Source organism: Myotis yumanensis, unplaced genomic scaffold (assembly GCF_028538775.1).
Source record: "Myotis yumanensis isolate MYYU_CA2020_CCGP unplaced genomic scaffold, mMyoYum1.0.hap1 SCAF_13, whole genome shotgun sequence".
Taxonomy (NCBI): Eukaryota; Metazoa; Chordata; class Mammalia; order Chiroptera; family Vespertilionidae; genus Myotis; species Myotis yumanensis.
In genome coordinates, this window is record NW_027223764.1 from 22,452,548 (window position 1) to 22,472,082 (window position 19,535).

The 19,535-nt window shown below is 46.4% G+C and overlaps 1 protein-coding gene across 40 annotated transcripts in view; it reads left to right on the forward strand.

Moving 5' to 3' along the window:
• SORBS1 (sorbin and SH3 domain containing 1) overlaps positions 1 to 19,535 on the forward strand; it is a 217,758-nt gene that overhangs the window by 157,336 nt on the left and 40,887 nt on the right. For 16 of the 40 annotated variants that reach the window (XM_070432626.1, XM_070432627.1, XM_070432630.1 and 13 more), the window contains 3 exons: positions 288 to 402; positions 5,708 to 5,791; positions 13,386 to 13,435. In XM_070432626.1, the coding sequence (XP_070288727.1) occupies positions 288 to 402; positions 5,708 to 5,791; positions 13,386 to 13,435 (249 nt within the window). Of the gene's footprint in view, positions 1 to 287; positions 403 to 5,707; positions 5,792 to 9,933; positions 10,000 to 10,553; positions 10,656 to 13,385; positions 13,436 to 19,535 lie in introns of all 40 variants that reach the window. The other 24 variants (XM_070432637.1, XM_070432632.1, XM_070432661.1 and 21 more) reach the window with 4 other exon arrangements.

Sequence of the window (19,535 nt, forward strand, 5' to 3'; positions counted from 1 at the left end):
GATAAGCTCAGAAGAGCAGAGCAAGCTTTGTGCTTCCCTCCCTGCCTCCCTCTCTTCTCTGCTTCCTGGTACCTGGTTCCTGGTACCTTAGGCCTTTTGTGAAGCAAACCCAGAGCTTTAACTGGTGGTTTTGAGAAGGGAACCAGCACAACTAAATGCTTTGCACTGAGTCCGATTTTATGCTTTGGATTTAAAAATTCCTTGATTAGACTACAGTCAGCCAATGTCAGAACGTATTGGATGCCAATTTTCATGAAAACAGCTCTAATAGGATTTTCTTTCTACAGAAACGACTGGGAACCCCCAGATAAGAAAGTGGATACAAGGAAATACCGTGCAGAGCCCAAAAGCATATACGAGTATCAGCCGGGCAGGTCTTCCGTTCTGAACAACGAAAAGATGGTAATGTGAATACTAAAGTCCCTTTGTCTCACCCCATTGTGTTCTTTGATCCGGATGCATTGTGCACTTGCATCCCCTTCTTTCTTCCTCATTGAGATAGACTTGCTTTGTTTAGAAGACAATGAAAAAATGAAGTATTTTTATCCTTTTCATTTTTGCAGGTGTTCGTAACATAAGTCCTGAGAGTCTGCTTTGAAAGAAGCTCGTCTTGTGGCTTTCTGGCGCTTTTTGTGCATGGTTCTAACTAATTTAGAATTTTCTATTAACATAAAGATTGGTTTTGCTGCTGTCTTTTTTTAAACATCTAACCATTGATTTGGCAGGCTTATTACTAACTGGACTAAGTTCGTGGTGTGTTTTTTTAAGTGCCTCTATTTAAACATGCATAAATTTTGTAGAAGATACTACTAGTACATCACTAAAAGCTAAGTAATTAATACGATGTTGTGATTTGAGGGGAAAAGCCCCAGGCTGTTAAAACATGTGTTTTAGGTCTTCCTTTTCCGACATGTGCAGTATCGAGGACGAATTTCATTGTCAGTCTGATTTATGGTTCACATCTCTTCTAAGTGGGGAAGTGGCCTGTGGGGCAGAGCAGACCACCCTGGAAAAGCGGCCTCTTCTGTGAAACGGGGAAGGATTTGTACAAACCCATCAGTTTCCTACCTGCCCATCACACTTCCTTTTATCCATCCTTCCTTTGAAAAGCTGGTTCAGAATTCTGATCATGGTTAACGGGATTTTCCAAAGCTCTGTGCCACCGCAGCCTCCGCTGGGCCCGCAGGATGGAGCTGTCATGCTGGGAACGGGATTCTATTAAAATGCTGTTAGCACACTGAGCACAGAGCAAGTAACCCCTGAGGTGTGGGGGTGCCTTCTTCTCCCTCTGCCTCTCCCGTGCCACGTGTTTTTCAGGAGCGATTGACTTCACTTCGACGAAGATAAAAGTTTGACATCTTTGAAAGCACAGAGGGATCAGTAATTTTAATTAGGATAAAGCAGCCTGCAGACATGCTCCCGATTGTCATTCCTCAGCATTTTCTGTGCACTGCAGCTATTTTAAGCAAAAAGTTCAGAGAGGAGCGGAGAATGTTGCCTGTGGCTCCACCCTTCACTGGAGGCTCTCTCGTGTTAGAAGATGATAACCTCATTAGGCAACCTTCCCCACAGGTGTTCCAGGAGAGAAAGTCGTGCTCTGGGTGTATTTCTGACACTGGAATAACAAGTCAGAACACGCCGTCACATATCAGCACATGTGAACGACCTCAGAGTCTGTGTAGGCCTTTGGGTGCGTTGTTTTGGCAGTATTACTATTTACAGATGGTCACTTCTCTCGAAGCCTTGCCCCTAAAATTTCTTCTTTGTTTTCCCCTCCTCTCCTTAGTTCCTAATAATTTGACCACCCATTCAGAACTAGGAATAAAATAACATAGTTTTGTTGCGTTCCTTGATACTACCGTGGTTACAAATATCTTCCATGTGTTTACAAACCCAGTGAAGTAACACATAGTAGCCCATAGGCGCCCTCTTTGGGGACCTGCCCTGATCACACGCATGGATCGCAGAGCACCATCTGTGTTCCTACCCAGAAGCCCCTGTGCTGTGCCCAGACCAAGGCCCATCCTGTCGTGGGACGTAGCTCCAGAGGGCCCATCACATTGCATCCTCGAGCTTCCACTCTTAGCGCTCTTCCTCCAGAGACTTCGTTTCAGAGAGAAATTTCAGTCAAACCTCATCTTTGAGCCACTCTTCACGGTAGTCAAGTTAGTTCTTTATGTTTGATTTCTTTCTCACCTATCTTTGAACAGGAAAGTTGAAACGTTGGTTTCAGTGTGTGAGTCTTGCCTTTTGACATCCCGCATCAGGTTTGCCAGAATTTGAAGACAAAACTCCCACCCCCAGCTCACACACACACACACACACACACACACACACACATTAACTGTGGATGAGCGTACTAACTAGCGACAGGTGTAGAATCTAAATTTGTTTTCAGGAATACACAATTCCTTTTTGGGAATGGAGGGGAGAGTAGGGGAACCATGCTTTTGTTTCCAATTTGAGGTACTCGTGTCTGCTTAAGCCTGGCGATTTAAGTTGTGACTTCATTGGCACACCTATCTGATGTTTGCAGGAAGGGTTGAATGGCAGACTGTAAAGGCTGCCTTAGAGCTCATCTTTGTCCCTGGAGCAAATGCCAACCACCCAGAGAAATAAAACACTATACCACCTTCAGAAACCCCACCAGGAGACACACAGATTTGATGAGCTACTCAGCTACTTGGCAAAATCGCATGAAGTTCTTCATAACTGCTCGGCCTGTCTTACCGTAGTGTGAATCCACCTCCTCCTCTTCTGGCCTTGGGATTGGAGATATTGGTCAGTCCCTGCTTGGTCAGGAATAGCCGTTTCAGGCTTTGTCCCTTTTACTTTCCTCCCAGCCCCTTACAGGACTTTGACTCAATTCAACAAGTACAGAGAGAATAACTTTTATATGCCAAGCCCTGGGTTAGATGTTGGGGGAGGAGTGGGAAGGAGAGACACTAGCGTAGTCATTTCACAACTTATATTTGCAAGTGTACAATGAGGGGGTTTTCTCAATTTGGTTTCCTCCCAGTTCAGGGTCACTTTGAGTTCCTCCCTGGCTTTTCAGGTCTGTCACTTAGCCCCGTTTTAGTATCATCTGCAAACTGAGTGGGCCCACCCCCTTCTCGTGGGGAGTGTGAGAAGTGCAATGTGGCTAAAGAGCACCCAGACTTGGAAGACCGAGTTCTGAGTTCATGTTTCGGAGCAGGTCCTTTAACCTTTCTGAACCTCGGTGTTTTCATCTGCAACCAGAAGTATTATCTGGCCTGAACTGAGGTCATGAGTGAGAGGATTGAGGGCAAGAATCTGGACAAAAGAACCCTGAACATTATGAAGTGCTGTGCCAATGAACGTACCGCATTCAGATTACTATTTAATTAAAAGTTGAAGCTGGTCTCTGGCTCCTATTCAAGCAACAAAACTGTCCTTGAGGAGAATCAGGCATTTTCCTGGCAAGGCACCCGCCCTTTCCAAGGGTCTTGCCAGCCGAGAGCCCTGGCATTGTGGAGCCTGCCCTGCCTGCCGTCCCGGGATCCTGCTGTGCGTCCGGAAGGATCTGTGCTGTTTGTCCGTCCCACCACCGATGGACAGCTGAGTTACGCATGGCCCAGTCAGACGCAGACGGCAGCTGAGTTACGCATGGCCCAGTCCAACGCAGACGGCAGCACTGTGTGTGTTACCGCTCACTTCCTGGACAGCTCGAGGGACCGAGGCTGCTGCCTGGGCCAAGCTGCTCGACATACCTCCTGACTCAGTCCTTGGCACAGTGTGAATCTCAGCCGTGGGACACTTTGCTAACAGCCTTCAGCGATAAAATGGGTTAATTCTTTCAGGACCAAGTACCAAAGCATCCAGGCAGTTTCCTGAAAGAGTTGGTACATTTTATTTTTTAAAAAAAGCCTAACCTATTCCCAGAGAGCAGCTTATAAATAGTCTCTAAAAATAATAAACATGAAATAGGTTTCATGAAACCCCATCATATAAGGACCTAGGATGTCCCAATGCCTTAACTGTTTCTCTTGAAGAGTATGGGTACCGGGCCTCATCTCCCTGAAGAGACACAGAATCCATTCTTTTACATGGTTACAGAGCCCACTGAGGAGGAGCACCGCGTCTCCTTCAAGATTTAAGCCCAAGTCCCTAAAGACGGTGGGGGAGGTTTTAAGCTGGACATTTCCCTCTGGTTTCAATTAACGTATAGTCAGTGAATTTCAGTTAAAGGAACGTTCTCTGTCATATCTTCCTCAATTTAAAACAAATGTAGGGAAAGAAATTACAGTGACAGTTCTTCTGATGGAAATAAATATTTTTATTATACTTGCAAAAAAAAATAAAACAAACATAGGAATAATAGAAAGGTTCTTCTAAGGATCTGAGGAGAGGAGATGGGTGAAGGTCACTGAGGCGTGTGCAGCATCCCTACAAGCTGCAAAGGCCTGAACGTTAAGAGAACCGCGTCCGGGGGAGCTGCTTGGGAGCAGGCGCACTGAGGAGTCCACAGCCCGCAGCCCCTCCTCCTGTGCTGGGGCCCGAGGGAGCATTGCTTACAAACCATTTTCCACCTCCGTGGGAAATGTACATTTCATATTTCATACCGTTACCAGAAAGTCCCCCCCCCTCTTGTGACTATCAAGGCTTTTTGAAACATAGACATGTATGAATTTAATTAAGCCATGAGCCTCTAACACTTTTGTCTGCTGTGAACATATCTCCAGTTTATTAAGGGGAAACATGATTTGCTTTCCAGGCATTCATTTTTAACTAATTATTGCCAGAAACACACGTTATTCCACAGCAAGGTACTAGGACTTTATAAATACTTGATTAAATATGAAATCCCCTGGGGTCCATTATCACTCTTTGTGAACTACCTCTGAGAATTCTATAAAATGGGAAATCTAACTTATTTTTGTAACATAACCCAGAAGTTTTTCCCTCCCCTGTTCTGCTCTCTGTCGTGTTCAGCTTTTCCCTCCCTTTAATTTTCCCAGCTCTTTAACATTTACTTGTTAGAACATAAAGTATATTCTATCTGTATCCATCCCCTCGGGAGCTTGTTTAAGATGTTTTTTCACTCGTGTCCTCTGTTGTTACTTATATCATCTTTCACTTTACTGTGTAAGGGACATGGTTTCTCACCTACTCATGTGCCATTAAAGATGCAGTATTAACAAATTGGCTTGGATAAAAGTGTCAAAATTTGCGTTTATTTTGAAAACCTTAAGGCAGCCTTGCAAATAAGTACTAAAACTGTACTAGCCCGTAAAAATCGTTTGCTCTACTCACCTGGCGTAAGTGGCTAAATGTTTGGTGTGCTCACCAGGTTATTTGCTCATAACTAATAGTTCTTGGGGAAGAGGAGATGAGGTCCTTCTTTTCTCCCACAATATGGAAATACTGCTATCCCCGCATTCGTATTTGTGGGGGGCAGCAGTGTGTGCAGAGTTCCCCGTCCACACTCCATCCTCCTGCCTTGGGACTGAGCGTGATGCGCCCACTGCTCCCTTGCTCGGGGGCCCTGTTTCTATAAACACGTCCTCCCCCATCTGTTTTAGCTCCGTGATGTTGCCAGTGTCCGTGGAAACGGGTGATTGCTGCTATTGAATGCAGTTCTGTATATATCTGGAAACCACTGCATCTCTACTGGCCTGTTCCTATGTAATCTTTGCATAATGTTATCCTTCTCTCTCTTCCATTTCCCTGTCACCAACCCCTATAGAGTCGGGATATAAGCCCAGAAGAGATAGATTTAAAGAATGAACCTTGGTATAAATTCTTTTCGGAATTGGAGTTTGGGAAACCGGTAAGTTTAATAGCTTCAGTGGTTATAGACATTTTTAAAAATCATGCTGTTGCTGCATTGTCGCTGCTAAGGAATCAGATCTGTTTGTAAGGACTTCGGGGAGCGGGGAGCCCCGTGTCGGTTGTCCTGGTGGGATTGTCTGGTCTCACTACCATCTGTAAGCTTTCCGTTGCTTTACTTCACCAAGAAAGGACAGTGAGCTCCGGATTTATTGCCAGAAAATCCCGAGAGACACAACTAGATCCTAGCTTGTCTCAGTCCCTCCCACCACTAGCAACGAATGCCACGTGCCTGTGGATGACATTAAATTGGCCGTCAGTTCAGTTCCGTGGCCAAAGTCCTTGTGGCATACTGAAGATAAGCAGGACAGTGCACCACAGGTGAGCAGACCAGCATGGCCACTGCCTCGGATAGAGCTTCTAAAAGCACCTGTGCAAGGGGAGTGTTGAAGCCGGCCAGAAAGGGTCTATGCAGATGTGATCCACGATTACAACCCTATGTCGGGTAACTTTTAGGGAATGAGCTCTATGAGTTAGGATAACATTTCCCAAAATTTGAAATGAGAGTTAGGAATTCTAGCAAGTTTAGTGTTGAGCCTAATAATATTCCACAGCTTCCCCTATGTGTCTGAGTTGGCTTTGGTACCAAAGGATTTGGGGTACTTAAAGGAAGGTTTCTTAGCCCTGTACTCGGAGGAGTACCCACCAGAAGGGAGAAGGGAGCTCATTTTTCCACCGGAGATGACTGGAAACTGACTTTAAAACTCCAGTTACTTTAAATGTTCACCACTGCAACTGCAAAAAGCATTTACAAGTGGGGGGTTAAGCGCATAAACATAAAATATTTCATTAGATCAGTGGTTCTCAACCTTGGCTGCACATTAGAATCACCTGGGAATCTTTTTAAAATCCTGATTTCTGGGCCTCATCCTCCAGAAATTCTGTTTCTTTGTTATGGGGTGAGGCCACAACATTAGTAACAAAGAAACAGAATTTCCGGAGGATGAGGCCCAGAAATCAGGATTTTAAAAAGATTCCCAGGTGATTCTAATGTGCAGCCAAGGTTGAGAACCACTGCATTAGATGTTCATGTGAGACTTAAGCATTGCCTCCAGTATTTGAGTCACCGTGGTTTGGAATGATGGTTTTATCTGCAGACAGGAATTAACTTTATAGTTCAGTAAAATGTTAAATTCCATGGTGTATATTTTTATTAAGATGAAGACAAAGACAAATTAAGCTGGTGCTCTGGGATTTCTCTGTTGATTTAGCGATGCTGAGCTTTGTTTCAAAGTTCCTGCATCTTCTGAGAGGAGCACCTGACTTGCAAACATCCTGCTTGTAGGACCAGACATTCCTCCTGCCTTGTCCCTCCTGGGACGCTGGCTCCTACTAGCAGCTAAGCTGTCCTGGGTGAACAGCGCCACCTAGTGACCAGTGGAGAGGGAAGCGTCTAACCCAGAGTGTGCCCCATCTCCCTTTCCCAAAGCTTTGACGCACACCTCACTTCTCCTTTCTCTCCCTTTTTTCCCTGCTGTCCACCATTCAGACATCAGTGGAGTCTACCCAGGCAGTCTCTTCCACATTCAAATATTTAACAATATTGTAACCCTTTTCTTTTTCTTAAAACCTGCTCAGTTATCTCACAGAAAATCCTTTTGATATACGTAGTTCCTCCCCTCTCCCCAGTGACTGGTATATATAATAATATATATATATATTATGGTATAATAATAATACCATATTTCCATCAGGGAAAACAAAAGCTATTTGCTTTAAATTATGTATAAGCAAAAGTCCATGCCATTGAATTTCGAAGTCCATTCAGGTCCACAAATTTCTAGCTGTCTCCTCATTGGCCAAAATAACTAAAATAGTTTTCTCTTTAATGCTAGCTTTTAGGAAACATGAAATGATTCTAATTAATCATTTGTTTAACCAAAAGTGTCATTGCAAATAATCCTGGTTTTGTCTGCAAGGGACAGTACTTCTGCCCCAGCACACACTAAGCAGCTCTCTGAGAGCTCGGTGAATGACACCGCTTCTGCAGGAAGCTGGTCTGAGTGCCCCCAGCCACACAGATCCTGGGAGCACAGCCCATTCGTATCCTGGGACCTCCTGTCATTCGTGTCCCCAACCTGTTGTTCTAACTGCCTCTTAATTATTTAAAGAAATGCTTTTCCAAAATGTCATTTCTCTCAAGCCACGAGTGTTCCTTACATAGACCTTACAGTCCTTAAAGGGGACTGCTCCTTTTTGTGCAGGTCTCTTAAAGTAATGAAAGGCAAAACTTTTAAAGACTTACCAAAATAACATAATCGCTGTCTATCCGGAGGGAACAGTGTTGAGACCACAGTTCCGATGGTCTGAGGCATTCGAAGGGTGGGCTTCCTATCTAGTTAAACCAAGTTGAATCTCCTGGCAGATTTCTGTTTTAGCAATTTCTGGATGACACTCTCAGCGTTTGGTAAGAAGGGGAGGTGGGGAGAAATATTTTTCTTCTTTTCACGTCTCTCCTACCCCAGTCGCTCTGGGCCATACAAGGGTAAGAGACATAAATGAACGTGGCATAAACCAGGAAAGTTGTTTTTGAAGGTTTTGCCATCATTCAGAAGCAGAATGAAATTAAAACTCCTACCAAAGCGTGTGGGTCATCATTTCTGCTTTTTATTCCACACCCACTCGACCCCCCCCCCCCCCCCCCGAGTGAGGAAAGCCTGCCAGGACTTTGATGCTAGACCTTCATTTACCCTGGACCCCTTCCTTCTTCAGCCCCTTCACTGAAATCCACCAAACACGCTGACACTCAGCAAGAGCTGACTCTAACACCGTTCAGCTCTAACCAGTGCTGTGGAACATCAAGTCGTTCCAGACTCCAGGGGCCATTTGGGGGAACGTTATTGACAACCAATTTAATTTGTAAGCTCTGTCTTATTTTTTGTAGTCAGGACACGTAGGGAGACTGTATGTGACTTTCAAAGGTCCCCTTCCCATCTGAACCATCTGTGAAGTGTGTAAAGCGCTTAAAGAAAAATGATGATTGTTAATAGCACTTACTTTATAAAGTGCAGGGTATATGTCTACAGAGATCGCATTGCTGTCCTGTTGCTGTGGGTAGTAAATGCATCTTGAAATCAGATTACTTTTCGTTTGCAAATGTATTACTAAGAGCCTGGGTGTCAGCTTCACACACACACACACACACCCCCCGTGCCCCCCCCAACTTCTATAGAAATTGATGTGATTTCTATAAGTAAGCTCACGGCAAAATGTCACAATGTAAACCAATTTGAATAAGCTTCCCTAATTGGTTATAATGAATATAATTACAATATTCCAGGAGCTATTAAGTGACAGCAGAGGGGAGGGGGAGCTGTATGAGAAATTTCAAGTCTAAGTGGACAGAACAGACGGTTCACCTGGGGGCAGAGTAGCTGGTAACTTCCAGTGTCCTACGTTCGAACCCCTCCCTCACTAAACGTTACAACAGTTCTCCTGGCAGATTTCTGTTTTAGGAATGTACCCTAATTCTATCGTGAAGAGTTAAAGGAAAAAACAAAAATAGCCTTACAGTCCGCTGTTTAAATGCAAAGTAGAACTCTGTTCTCTAAGGGAGATGGAAGGTATGGCTCTACCACTAGCAGTGTTAATGTCTAAGCAAGCAGGGAACGATGATTAAAATTGCCTAGTCACACCGTGGGAAACTTAACACCCATCTGGTACACTTGCCACAAACCACAGAAAACACATTCAGTGCAATTTACCCTCCACTGGCCAAATCTCCAGATTGCCACTTTGAGGAACAATGAGTTTCACAGTGGAGAAGCCTGCTTCAGAAATGCGGGCTCTCAGTGGCCATCTTTGTTTGAAAACAACAATGGGGAATTTTTAAAGTTTCGATTTTTGTTCAAATTGGTGTTAATGCTTTTTTTTTTCTTTGTGTCTTTTAAGTTTGCAATATTTGGACTCCAACCATGATCTGCTCTTGAGACAGAAACGTAGAAAGGAAGCTCCCAGTTAGCGCCCACGCCCGTGCTTAGCTCCCTGTTGATGAGTCCTCCTGGTGTGCCCCTCTTTGTGTGAGCCGGTCTCCGTGTCTGTCTTTATGCTCATTTCTCCATTTCCTCCTCTGCTTCCCATCAGCCTCCCAAAAAGATATGGGATTATACTCCTGGAGACTGCTCTATCCTTCCTAGAGAGGATAGAAAGGTAATGCGTGCCTCTCCGGGGGCTGTGTGTGTGCTCCTGGCCTGGTTAGTGTGAGTGTGCTGTGGGGTTTTGCTCTTATTTTCTTCAATCACTGTTTTTTTTAACTTGATAACTTTTTTTTTTTTTTTTTTTTTGCTTGGTGATAAATCTATTTAACAAAGTCTCTGAGATATAGACTGCTGTATAGAGGTGTGTGTGCTTTTTAAGCAATGACTTACTCTGACATGTAGTATTTGTCAGTCACCAGACTGAAAAGAGAGACAGTAGGTATTTCCTCCCAGCAGGTGTTGTGGTATTTGTAGTTCTCTGTAGCCAGGAGAAGAGAGTTTTGAAGCTCTGATTACCGTGGGGCTTATATTTTCCATGCCTAACGCTGCATTCTCTGTTCTCGTGGCTTTTGGTAATTTCCAGTGAGCTCTTTGTTTAATCCTGCCATCTCTGCCTTTATTAAAATAGAACCCTAAGAAGATTCACTTTTCAAACTTAACCTTCCATTCTCTCTGCCTGTCGCCTAAACTAAAACCCTCTTTCTCATCTTTTCTTTCTCGTGCCAGACTAACCTAGAAACAGAGCCCACCCTCTGCCGCACAGAGTTAGAGGCAGATGTAGGAAAAACGGAGACGCTTAGTAAAGCAGCCCGTGCAGACCTGGCGCAGGTACTTCTGAGTTTTCCTCCTGCCGTCAGTGCCTGTCCCGGCGCGGTTCTGTCTTCTTGGCTCTGCGGTTTGGGATGTCGCTGAGGAGGGGACTGTCTCGCTGATTATTGTGAAGCTGCATGGCTTTCTGGCTGCGGTTTTCCATTCCCTTCCCCCAACTTCAGTTTTGCTTTGGTTTCTTTGGAGCTTGACATCTTCCTTAAAGGGTGCTTTCCAGGTATCCGTGGGGTGGCTGGTGATGTCCATGCTCCCCCCCTCCGCTGCTGTCAGGGGCGGCCCTCTTCCTTTCCTGCCTTCGCCTTGGAACGCCTTCTCGGGGTTCTCAGGGAGCCGTGTTTTGACAGCTGTCATTTTTGCAGCCTTGGGAGGCACCGGCCTTGGAGATCGTTCTCCAAAGCGTGGCAGCGATTCGAGCGCCGCTTACTAAGTGCAGGCGCTGCCAGAACAGCCCTGCTTGTGGTTTGAAAGGTCAGAAAGTTCTCAATGAAAAAATACACTCCAGGGGCCAGACCGCCGGGCCACAGGCAAGCATTTGAAACTCGGCCTGCACTGGTATTTTTAAGTGGAGCGGTGTCAAAGCTTGGTTTATTAAAGGCTGGGTCAGGAAGAGAGGGAGTCCAAGGTAAGTGGGCCCCCGGCGGAAGGAAAATACCCAGTGTTTGGAGATCTGCTCCTAGGGCTCCTTGGAGAAACAAGAGAGACCCTTGAAGGAAAGGGGATCTTTACATCAAATAGGAGAGGAATGTGGGCACTGCTCGAGGCTGGGAGGGTCCGCAGACCACGGCAGGGAGCGTGGAGGTTGTGAGCGGAGCTAGGAAAGCAAGGAGGGTCAGGCCACCAGCGTGAGTGACGAGGCACCAAAAGTCATGTGAGTGCCAGGGACGTAGCCCAGGGAAGGAGCGGAAGCTGGGGTTACAGCTGCGGCCACTGGGGGACAGGATGGAAACAGACAACGTGGCCCTTGGTCCAGACAGAGGGAGCCGTGGGGACATCAGTACGTCACATAAGAAAGATGGGGAGAAAGTCGGTGCAGAGGTTAGATGAAGGGTTTGGTTTTAGGTCATTTGTTTTGAATGTTGGTTGGGTATCACATAGGGGATATGCAGCTGACAGTTTGAAATGTAAGACTAGGTTCTGTGAGGCGGGCAGAGGCTTACAAAGGCAGTTGCAGTCCCCTGAAGAGAGGTGATGGTTGACGTCCGGGGACAGATGAAGACTCCCACCTGGGGAAGATGAAAGATTGAAGGGAGGATCCCGTTGAAAGGATGGAAGATCCATAAGGACCTGTTGGGATGCTGGTGGCAGCGGGAGAGCAAGGGGAGGTCAGAGAGAGAGCATTCCCGAGACGGAGGAGGAAAGATGAGAAGTGGAGCGGGAGGAGCAGTCTGAGCGTGACCCAGTGCTCCAGAGAGGTCCCCACCCCGACTCTGAGGAAAGGCCAGTGGGTTTGATAATCCAGAGGTTTCTAAAAGCTTTGGAGGCTGCTGAGTGGTGGACGGGAGCTGGAGTCTGTGGAGAGGAACTGGAATCCCCAGGGGTACACACTGATTAAAAATGTGATCATGGGAGGAAGGCGAGGGGCGTGTGCCCAGAGGGCTCAGCAGGTTCGGCAAACACTTTTCCACGTTGGAGACCGGGGCATCGTCCACAGAGGTGGGGAGACCCAGAACGGGGCAGAAGCCAAAGGACAGGCTCAAGGAGGAAGGGTGGGCAGGGAGACCAGCGCAGGCAAAGGGCTGGATGGACGGACGGACGGACGTGCAGGTAAGAGGGCTGCCTTCTCTGAGGAGTAATGGGGAGAGAGAGGGCGGGGACCTCCTGGGGTGGAGGTGCCCTCAGAAATGCCAGGACCAGCAGGCAGAGGGCCAGGTGGCTGAGCCCCTGAGGGAGGTTACCTCCTTCCTGCACAGTCTTTTTTCCTGGTGTTTCCTTTCCTCAAATATCTCTCCTCCAAGTAGTTTGTTTTCCTTGAAATGGTCAGTATTAGAGCTAGGAATATCTTTGAAAGTTAACTTTTTCACTGATTTATTCAACCACCACATTATTTTTAAGAGCCAATATATTGAACCCTTTGCCTGATTCTCTCCAAGATAACAGAAACCCTAAATAAACTACACAGTGTGTTGCTTTTTCTCTGCATGTAGCTCCCGATTGTTTTCCTCCTTTTGCACCGTGGTCTGTAATCTTATAAAGTGTTTCCCACTGAGGCTGAGGTGGCCATTCATAGCTTCTGTAAATCTGCATTTCTCCCCCTTTTTGCACGTCTGAGTCTGCGGGGGCAGACAAACATCTAAACCCACTGTGGTCTTTTAAAATGTGTTTTTGTGCATTCTGCACCTAATGTTTCGGGTGGCCCTCTCTCTGGATGTGGCATCTGGGGCGCATGAAGGAGTCTGCAGGGGGTTGGCAGGGGGTCGGAAGGCCGGGGCATGCTGGGGGAGGGGGTGCTCTGTCAATGCATGTTGGCCAAATGGTGGGCCTGTCCCCCAGAGGGCCCAGGCGGCCATCTCCTGACCCACCCAGGGAGCCTCGATGCCGCCACCGGGAGGTCAAGACCAGAGACAAAGAGGGCCCCTCCCTCCCGGCCCCGAGACCTTTCCAGCCAGGCCCCCCCTCCCAGAGGCCCTGGCTACATTAGGAAGCGAAGGGACAGGGACGCCCCTTGGCTTGAAACATCTGAGTCAAAATATCATGTTCACTTTTCTTTCTTTCTCTTTTTGACATTTGCAGAGCTCAGCAGTCAGCCCCACTCCGGAAATGTCTTCAGAGCCTCCTGGATAGTAAGTTGCCACCTTGTTTCTAGGCTCACTGTATGGAATGTCTAAACGGGAGACGCTTACAATCTAGACCTAAGTGTGTGTTATAGGCAGCAGTCTAGTGGCTTTGAATGATGTACAGTTTGGTGATAAATAGCAATTCGGTTCTGGTCGTCCATTTTTTTCCTTGTTTTCTCCTCTTCCAAATGAATTTTGTGATGATTCATATTAACTTTGATAAGCTTTTCCCTGTGTTGTCATCATTACCTTTAGAACGTGAGCGTATTAGTATGCGTTTAGGATCCAAGTTCACCTCATTGGCTGATTCTTGTGGGGGGAGGTGTGACTTTGTGAGGGGTTGGGGATGGGGTTCCGGTCCTTGGGCTGGACCTGACACTTGGAAAGATGGGGCTGAAAGGGGGCTCACCTGTCTGTTTCTCAGAGATGTGGCTTCATTAGGGTTCTCCCTGGGTGATGGGTGCACAGCTCACTCACTTCATGGCAGCCTTTCCCAAACCTCCTGCACCCTCTCCTCCAAATATCCCAACCCATCCCCAACCCTCCTGCACCCTCTCCTCCAACTCATCCCAACCCATCCCCAACCCTCCTGCACCCTCTCCTCCAACTCATCCCAACCCATCCCCAACCTTCCTGCACCCTCTCCTCCAACTCATCCCAACCCATCCCCAACCTTCCTGCACCCTCTCCCAGACTTTGTCTCAGAACTTGGCCAGGCAGCTGTTTTCCCAGCTGCAAATGGTTCAGTGCTGCCTGCCCCTTGCACACACGGTAAAGTACAAGCATTCGAGCCTGTGTGAGAAGCCCTAGCTGAGCCTATCTATACCCAGTCTCAGGTTAGGACCTCTTAGGACCCCGACTTCTGCTGCTCTGCCTGAACTATGTTACTATGTTTGTATAACTCTAATCTATAATAATAAAAGCGTAATATGCTAATTAGACCGGACAGCCGGACGACCTTCCGGACCACGCTGGGGCTGCGAGGGCCAAGTTCCTTGCACACATTTCGTGCATCGGGCCTCTAGTAAATTGTAAACTCCTTGAGAGCGAGGACTGCATCTCCATCACGCCAGGTGCACCCATAGGTGTGGGAGTTTGTTCTGGTGGAAGCAGCTCATCACCTCATCACCGCTGTGTCTGTATCTTACTCTTCAAAGCATGACCAGAAGGGGAGGCACAGCTATTACCTGTTCCATTTGGGCCGGGCAGATCCACAGTGAGACAAGCTCGCCTGTGCAGACAGAAGCCTGACTTGATCTGAACGCTGAGTTCATGGACATGTGTGACAAACCTATGGTCACTTGGGCATTTTGCAAGAGTGGTTTCATTTGAAAGTCGATTAGCTGTGATTGGAGTGTTTCACTAGAAAATTGGAAAAAACCCTTCATCCTCTTAAGGTAGTGACCAAATCTCTAGCCAGATCTATTCTATTAATATTTCTTCTATAAATGTGTATATTAATGGCTATGATTAACAGACCCCAGAGTCTGAGAAGAAGTTGAAACGATGTATTAGGACAGCAGGTAGGGGGAAAGTTTCCTGTCTGAAAGGACAGCTCTGTCTTGGAGCAGGTCGGTATCGTCTCTTGCACTCACTGTTGGGTTGGTCGTCAGGCCGCCGGTGTGACAGAGAGGAATCCGAGTTCAGCTATATCATCAGGCTGCCCCCGCTCTCCCCCCATCCCCCCACCTTGGGCTCTGAGGCTCACTCTGTTTTAAGGAGATAGTTGAACTATCCCTTCAGCCCAAGGATGACCAGCCCCAGGTCCTCCAGGTCCCAGAAATGAACCCACAGATGGCCTCAAGCTATCTGCAGGTGAAGGGCTGCTTCAAGGCCACAGCTCCCAGCAAACTGGTCCCTCAGGTCACCCTTTGGTCAGTGACAAAGCTTGTCACTTTGGGGGTCCTGACTGCCCAAAGCCTGGTTGGACCAGATCTCTCCCTGCCCTGCCGTTCCCAGGATTGCATAACGTAAGCCTGCTGCCTGGTCTCCCCCTCTGCCCCCTCGCCCCATCCATCTCCCTGAAATGCACAGACAAAAAGCTGTTTCAGGTGGCCAGCTGAGTGAATTCCTTAGCTTCCCTGGACCAAGGCACTATGCTACATAATAAATAGGAGCATAATTGTCCCTTAGTATTTTTGGGGGTAAAACAAAAAAAAAAGGAATGTTAGTAAATAAGAAGGCAAAGTGGGCCCTAGCTACTTTGGCTCAGTGGATAGAGTGTCGGCCTGTGGACTGAAGGGTCCTGGGTTCAATTTCGGTCAAGGGCACATGCCCAGGTTGCGGGCTCGGTCCCCAGAAGGGGGCGTGAAGGAGGCAGCCAATCAGTGATTCTCTCTCATTATTGATGTTTCTATCTCCGTCTCCCTTCCTCTCTGAAATCAATAAAAATATATTTTAAAGAAAGAAAGAAAAGTGGCACATGATTGAAGCAGACTTTAAGAATTAAGAATATTCAGAAAAAGACAGCAGTGCCCAGCCTGTCAGAGTTAGACACACGGCTCTTTTTTTTTTTTTTTTTTTAATATATTTTATTGATTTTTTACAGAGAGAGAGAGAGATAGAGAGCTAGAAACATCGATGAGAGAGAAACATCGATCAGCCGCCTCCTGCATATCTCCCACTGGGGATGTGCCCGCAACCCAGGTGCATGCCCTTGACCGGAATCGATCCCGGGACTCCTCAGTCCGCAGGCTGACGCTCTATCCACTGAGCCAAACCGGCTTCGGCAAACACACGGGTCTTAAATGAAGTGGTGACTTGAACGACTTACTCAGCATTTACTATGTGCCAGGCCCTATGCTTAGCAGCTTCCGTACTTCACCTCAGTTAGTCCTTGCAACATCCCAGGACCAGGCATTATTTTTAATCCGCATTTTACAGGTGAGGAAGCAGGAGTGTAACAGCCACGGCTCTGCAGCTGGCATGTGGTGGAGTTGTTCCTCCTCAGACCAGACTAGCCAGGGCACTGGTGTTGGCAGGCGCTCCCATTGCACCATACTGATAATAAACTAATAGAAAGCATCCTATAACTTACTGTCCTTCAAATGATTGAAAAAAACCATTTAAGCAACTATTTGTAATATTGTGTTAGCAGGATTGAGGGGCCTAATGCAAACTGCCGAAAATTGCTGTCAGACTCTGAGGATTCATGTGCACAAAGCTATTTGATATGTTCGTTTACCCAGCACTCTTATTTATATCATCGGAACAGGTCTCCAAAGACCTCTGTTTTTTTCAGCCTTACCCTAGCTCACGGGAAATATGTGGCAGGGATAGATGAGGTTTGTTTCCGCTTGCTATTCTACCATTTGGAAATTTATCAGAAATTCGGGCTTGGTTTTCTCCCAGTTTGTTCAAATGAATAAGGTTTTTCTGTGTTTGGAATTGATGAGGAGCCAGCTTAAGTGCAGTGCCTGACGCATAGGAAAGTGCACACTAAATGTTTGCTGAATAAATGAAAGCATCTTAACTAACTAAAATCCAACTCAGCACCAAGGCCGGAAACTTGTGGATTGAATCTGGTTCCCTTCACCCGATGGACAGGAATGACCTGCTGAAAGAAACATTGGCAAAGATTTGACTTAACCCAAGGACTGAAGAAAGAGGAATCACAATGGCCCAGGTGCAGGACTCTGTGGTCAGTGGGGAAGTGATGGTGTTGTTTTGAATCCACTTTAATATCTTGGAGAGACTTCAGTTTAGAATTTTATTAATTAAGTTGATTACATATCACAATATTAAAAGAACCTGGGAACAGAGAGGAAAAAATTCACCCATTTTTCTAATATCCTAATACAATCTACCAGTCCTTCCTCTCAAAAAATATATTTTTATAGTTGTGATCACAATGTATGCCAAATTTTGTATTTTATTTCTGTGGAATTACCAGACCTATAAATCAACAGTGTAGCCTACTCTTCATCATTGCTTAGCATTTCAGCATTGGTTAGTTTGAATACAGTCTTTGCCTAACCAAAGAGCTTTACTCTATTTGGCCAGCAGGTGGCACTCAAGCTGCTGCTTTCCTAAGTGGTGATGGTGCGCTAGAAAAAACACCCTTTTCCCTTAATCTAACTTAAGATCAAAACACAAATCATTGCCTGGAGAACTTGATGAAATATTAGAAACTTCCAGGGCTTGAAAATGTATCATAAATCTGTGTGTGTGTAGGCATTTAATTTTATGAAATCATTTATTCCACTAATATTTATTGAACAAAGGTGCTAGACACCAGCCGTGCAAAGGTTAATCAGTTAAACTGCCTCCCTCAAGGGAAAAACCAAGTGTAATGGGAGGCAGACTTGTAAACAACCATCAGAATCCAGTGCGGGGCATGCAGTGATGGGATCAGGAGGGAGGGAACACCTCTGTTTCGTGGAGGAAGAAAGGTACGCTTTACAGAGGAGCTGCAAATAAAAAGTGAATAATAATAATATGCCGAAACCGGTTTGGCTCAGTGGATAGAGCGTCGGCCTGTGGACTGAAAGGTCCCGGGTTCGATTCCGGTCAAGGGCATGCACCTGGGTTGCGGGCACATCCCCAGTAGGAGATGTGCAGGAGGCAGCTGATCGATGTTTCTCTCTCATCAGTATTTCTAACTCTACCTCTCTCCCTTCCTCTCTGTAAAAAAATCAATAAAATATATTTTAAAAAATAATATTATATTACAAATAGAAAAGGTAAATTTTTTTTCATGCTATGAAAGGCTAGAAGATGAACTGCCCTCCCAAATTGTCTAGACGCCCTCTCCCATAGCCAGTTGAAAACTGTTTCTTTTTGTTTCTTCCTGAAAACACTAAATGGTTCTGAACAGTGGATTCCATGAGGCTGGAATTTTTTTGTCTGTTTTGTTCCTTATTGAATCTCTACCTAAGAGACTGATTGACATGTAGTAGGTGTCCAATAAATACTTGTTGAATAAATAAAATGAGCCATGGAATGACATGGTGAGATCTTTTCTAGAAATGTCACTGGCAGTAGTTTGCAGTGACTGGAGGGGAATGGGGTGGAGCCTGGGGGAGTGGTGGTGTGCTGTTTGCACAGGTGTGGGTGAGTGGTGGGAGGTGGGTCCAGGGAGGTAGAGACGGAAGGGATTGATGTGAGCTGTGTCAGGACGGAGTAAGCAAAGCGTGCTGACTCGTGAAGTTTGCAGGGCAAGGAGAGGGAGAAGGGGTTGATTTTCTGGGCTCTCTGGCTTGGGTGATGGGAGGTGGAGGAACAGAGCTGGGTTTGGTTTGGGATGTGTTGGGTTTAAGATGCCTGAGGAACATCTAAGTGGAGCTTCTAGAAGGCAGTTGAGTGTATGTATCTGGAGGTCAAAAGGAATGTCTTTGTAGAAAAGGGATTTGAAGGTGAACTTTTTGGACAGTCTCACCACACCTAATAGTTTTGTAGATGAAGGAAATTGAGGCTGAGAGAAACAGATTGTCTCCCAAGTTTTTAAAGTGAGCGGATTTGCCTCCACTGATCACATTGCCTGTTGGAGTCAGGCTGGAATCCCGAACCGGCCAGTTAGCACATTGGAAACATTCGGTCCTAAAATGATTGCTCTGTTCTCTCACTTTATTCTTCGAGTGAGTTTCTGTCGAATCCCCTTGAAACTCAGCAGCCAGCACTGCCTCTTAGCCAGGGGGTCCGTTCTCGTCACTGCCTCCTGCTGGCCTGCTCTTCCTCAGCCCAAAACTGGCTCCGCCCAGGCTGCAGAGCCGAGCTGCCGAGCCTGGCTTGTTTTGGAGTGGAATTGGTGACTGAGGATACTGTTCTCACCCTCTCTGATCTGTTTGAACACAGCAAAGACCCAACGGTACTGTGACCTTTGACAGAGGCCTTCACCGCTCTGGTCCTCAGTTTCCCCTTTGGTACAATGGACAAATGGTGTCTGTCTTTCCAATGAGGAGGCCTGGGGAAGATAATTCACTTAGAAACACTGTACTGGAGCTTTTAGACATTGTTTTTAAACAAGTTGCAAAAGTGTCACACATCTGGAAAAAGTATGTCGGCTTCGGTATCAGAAAGAAAACAATTGGCCATAGCAAGTCCATCCTGAGAGGTTTCCTGAGGGCTTCAGGCTTGTCGTTCTGGTGGGAAGCAGGAAAAAATGGTG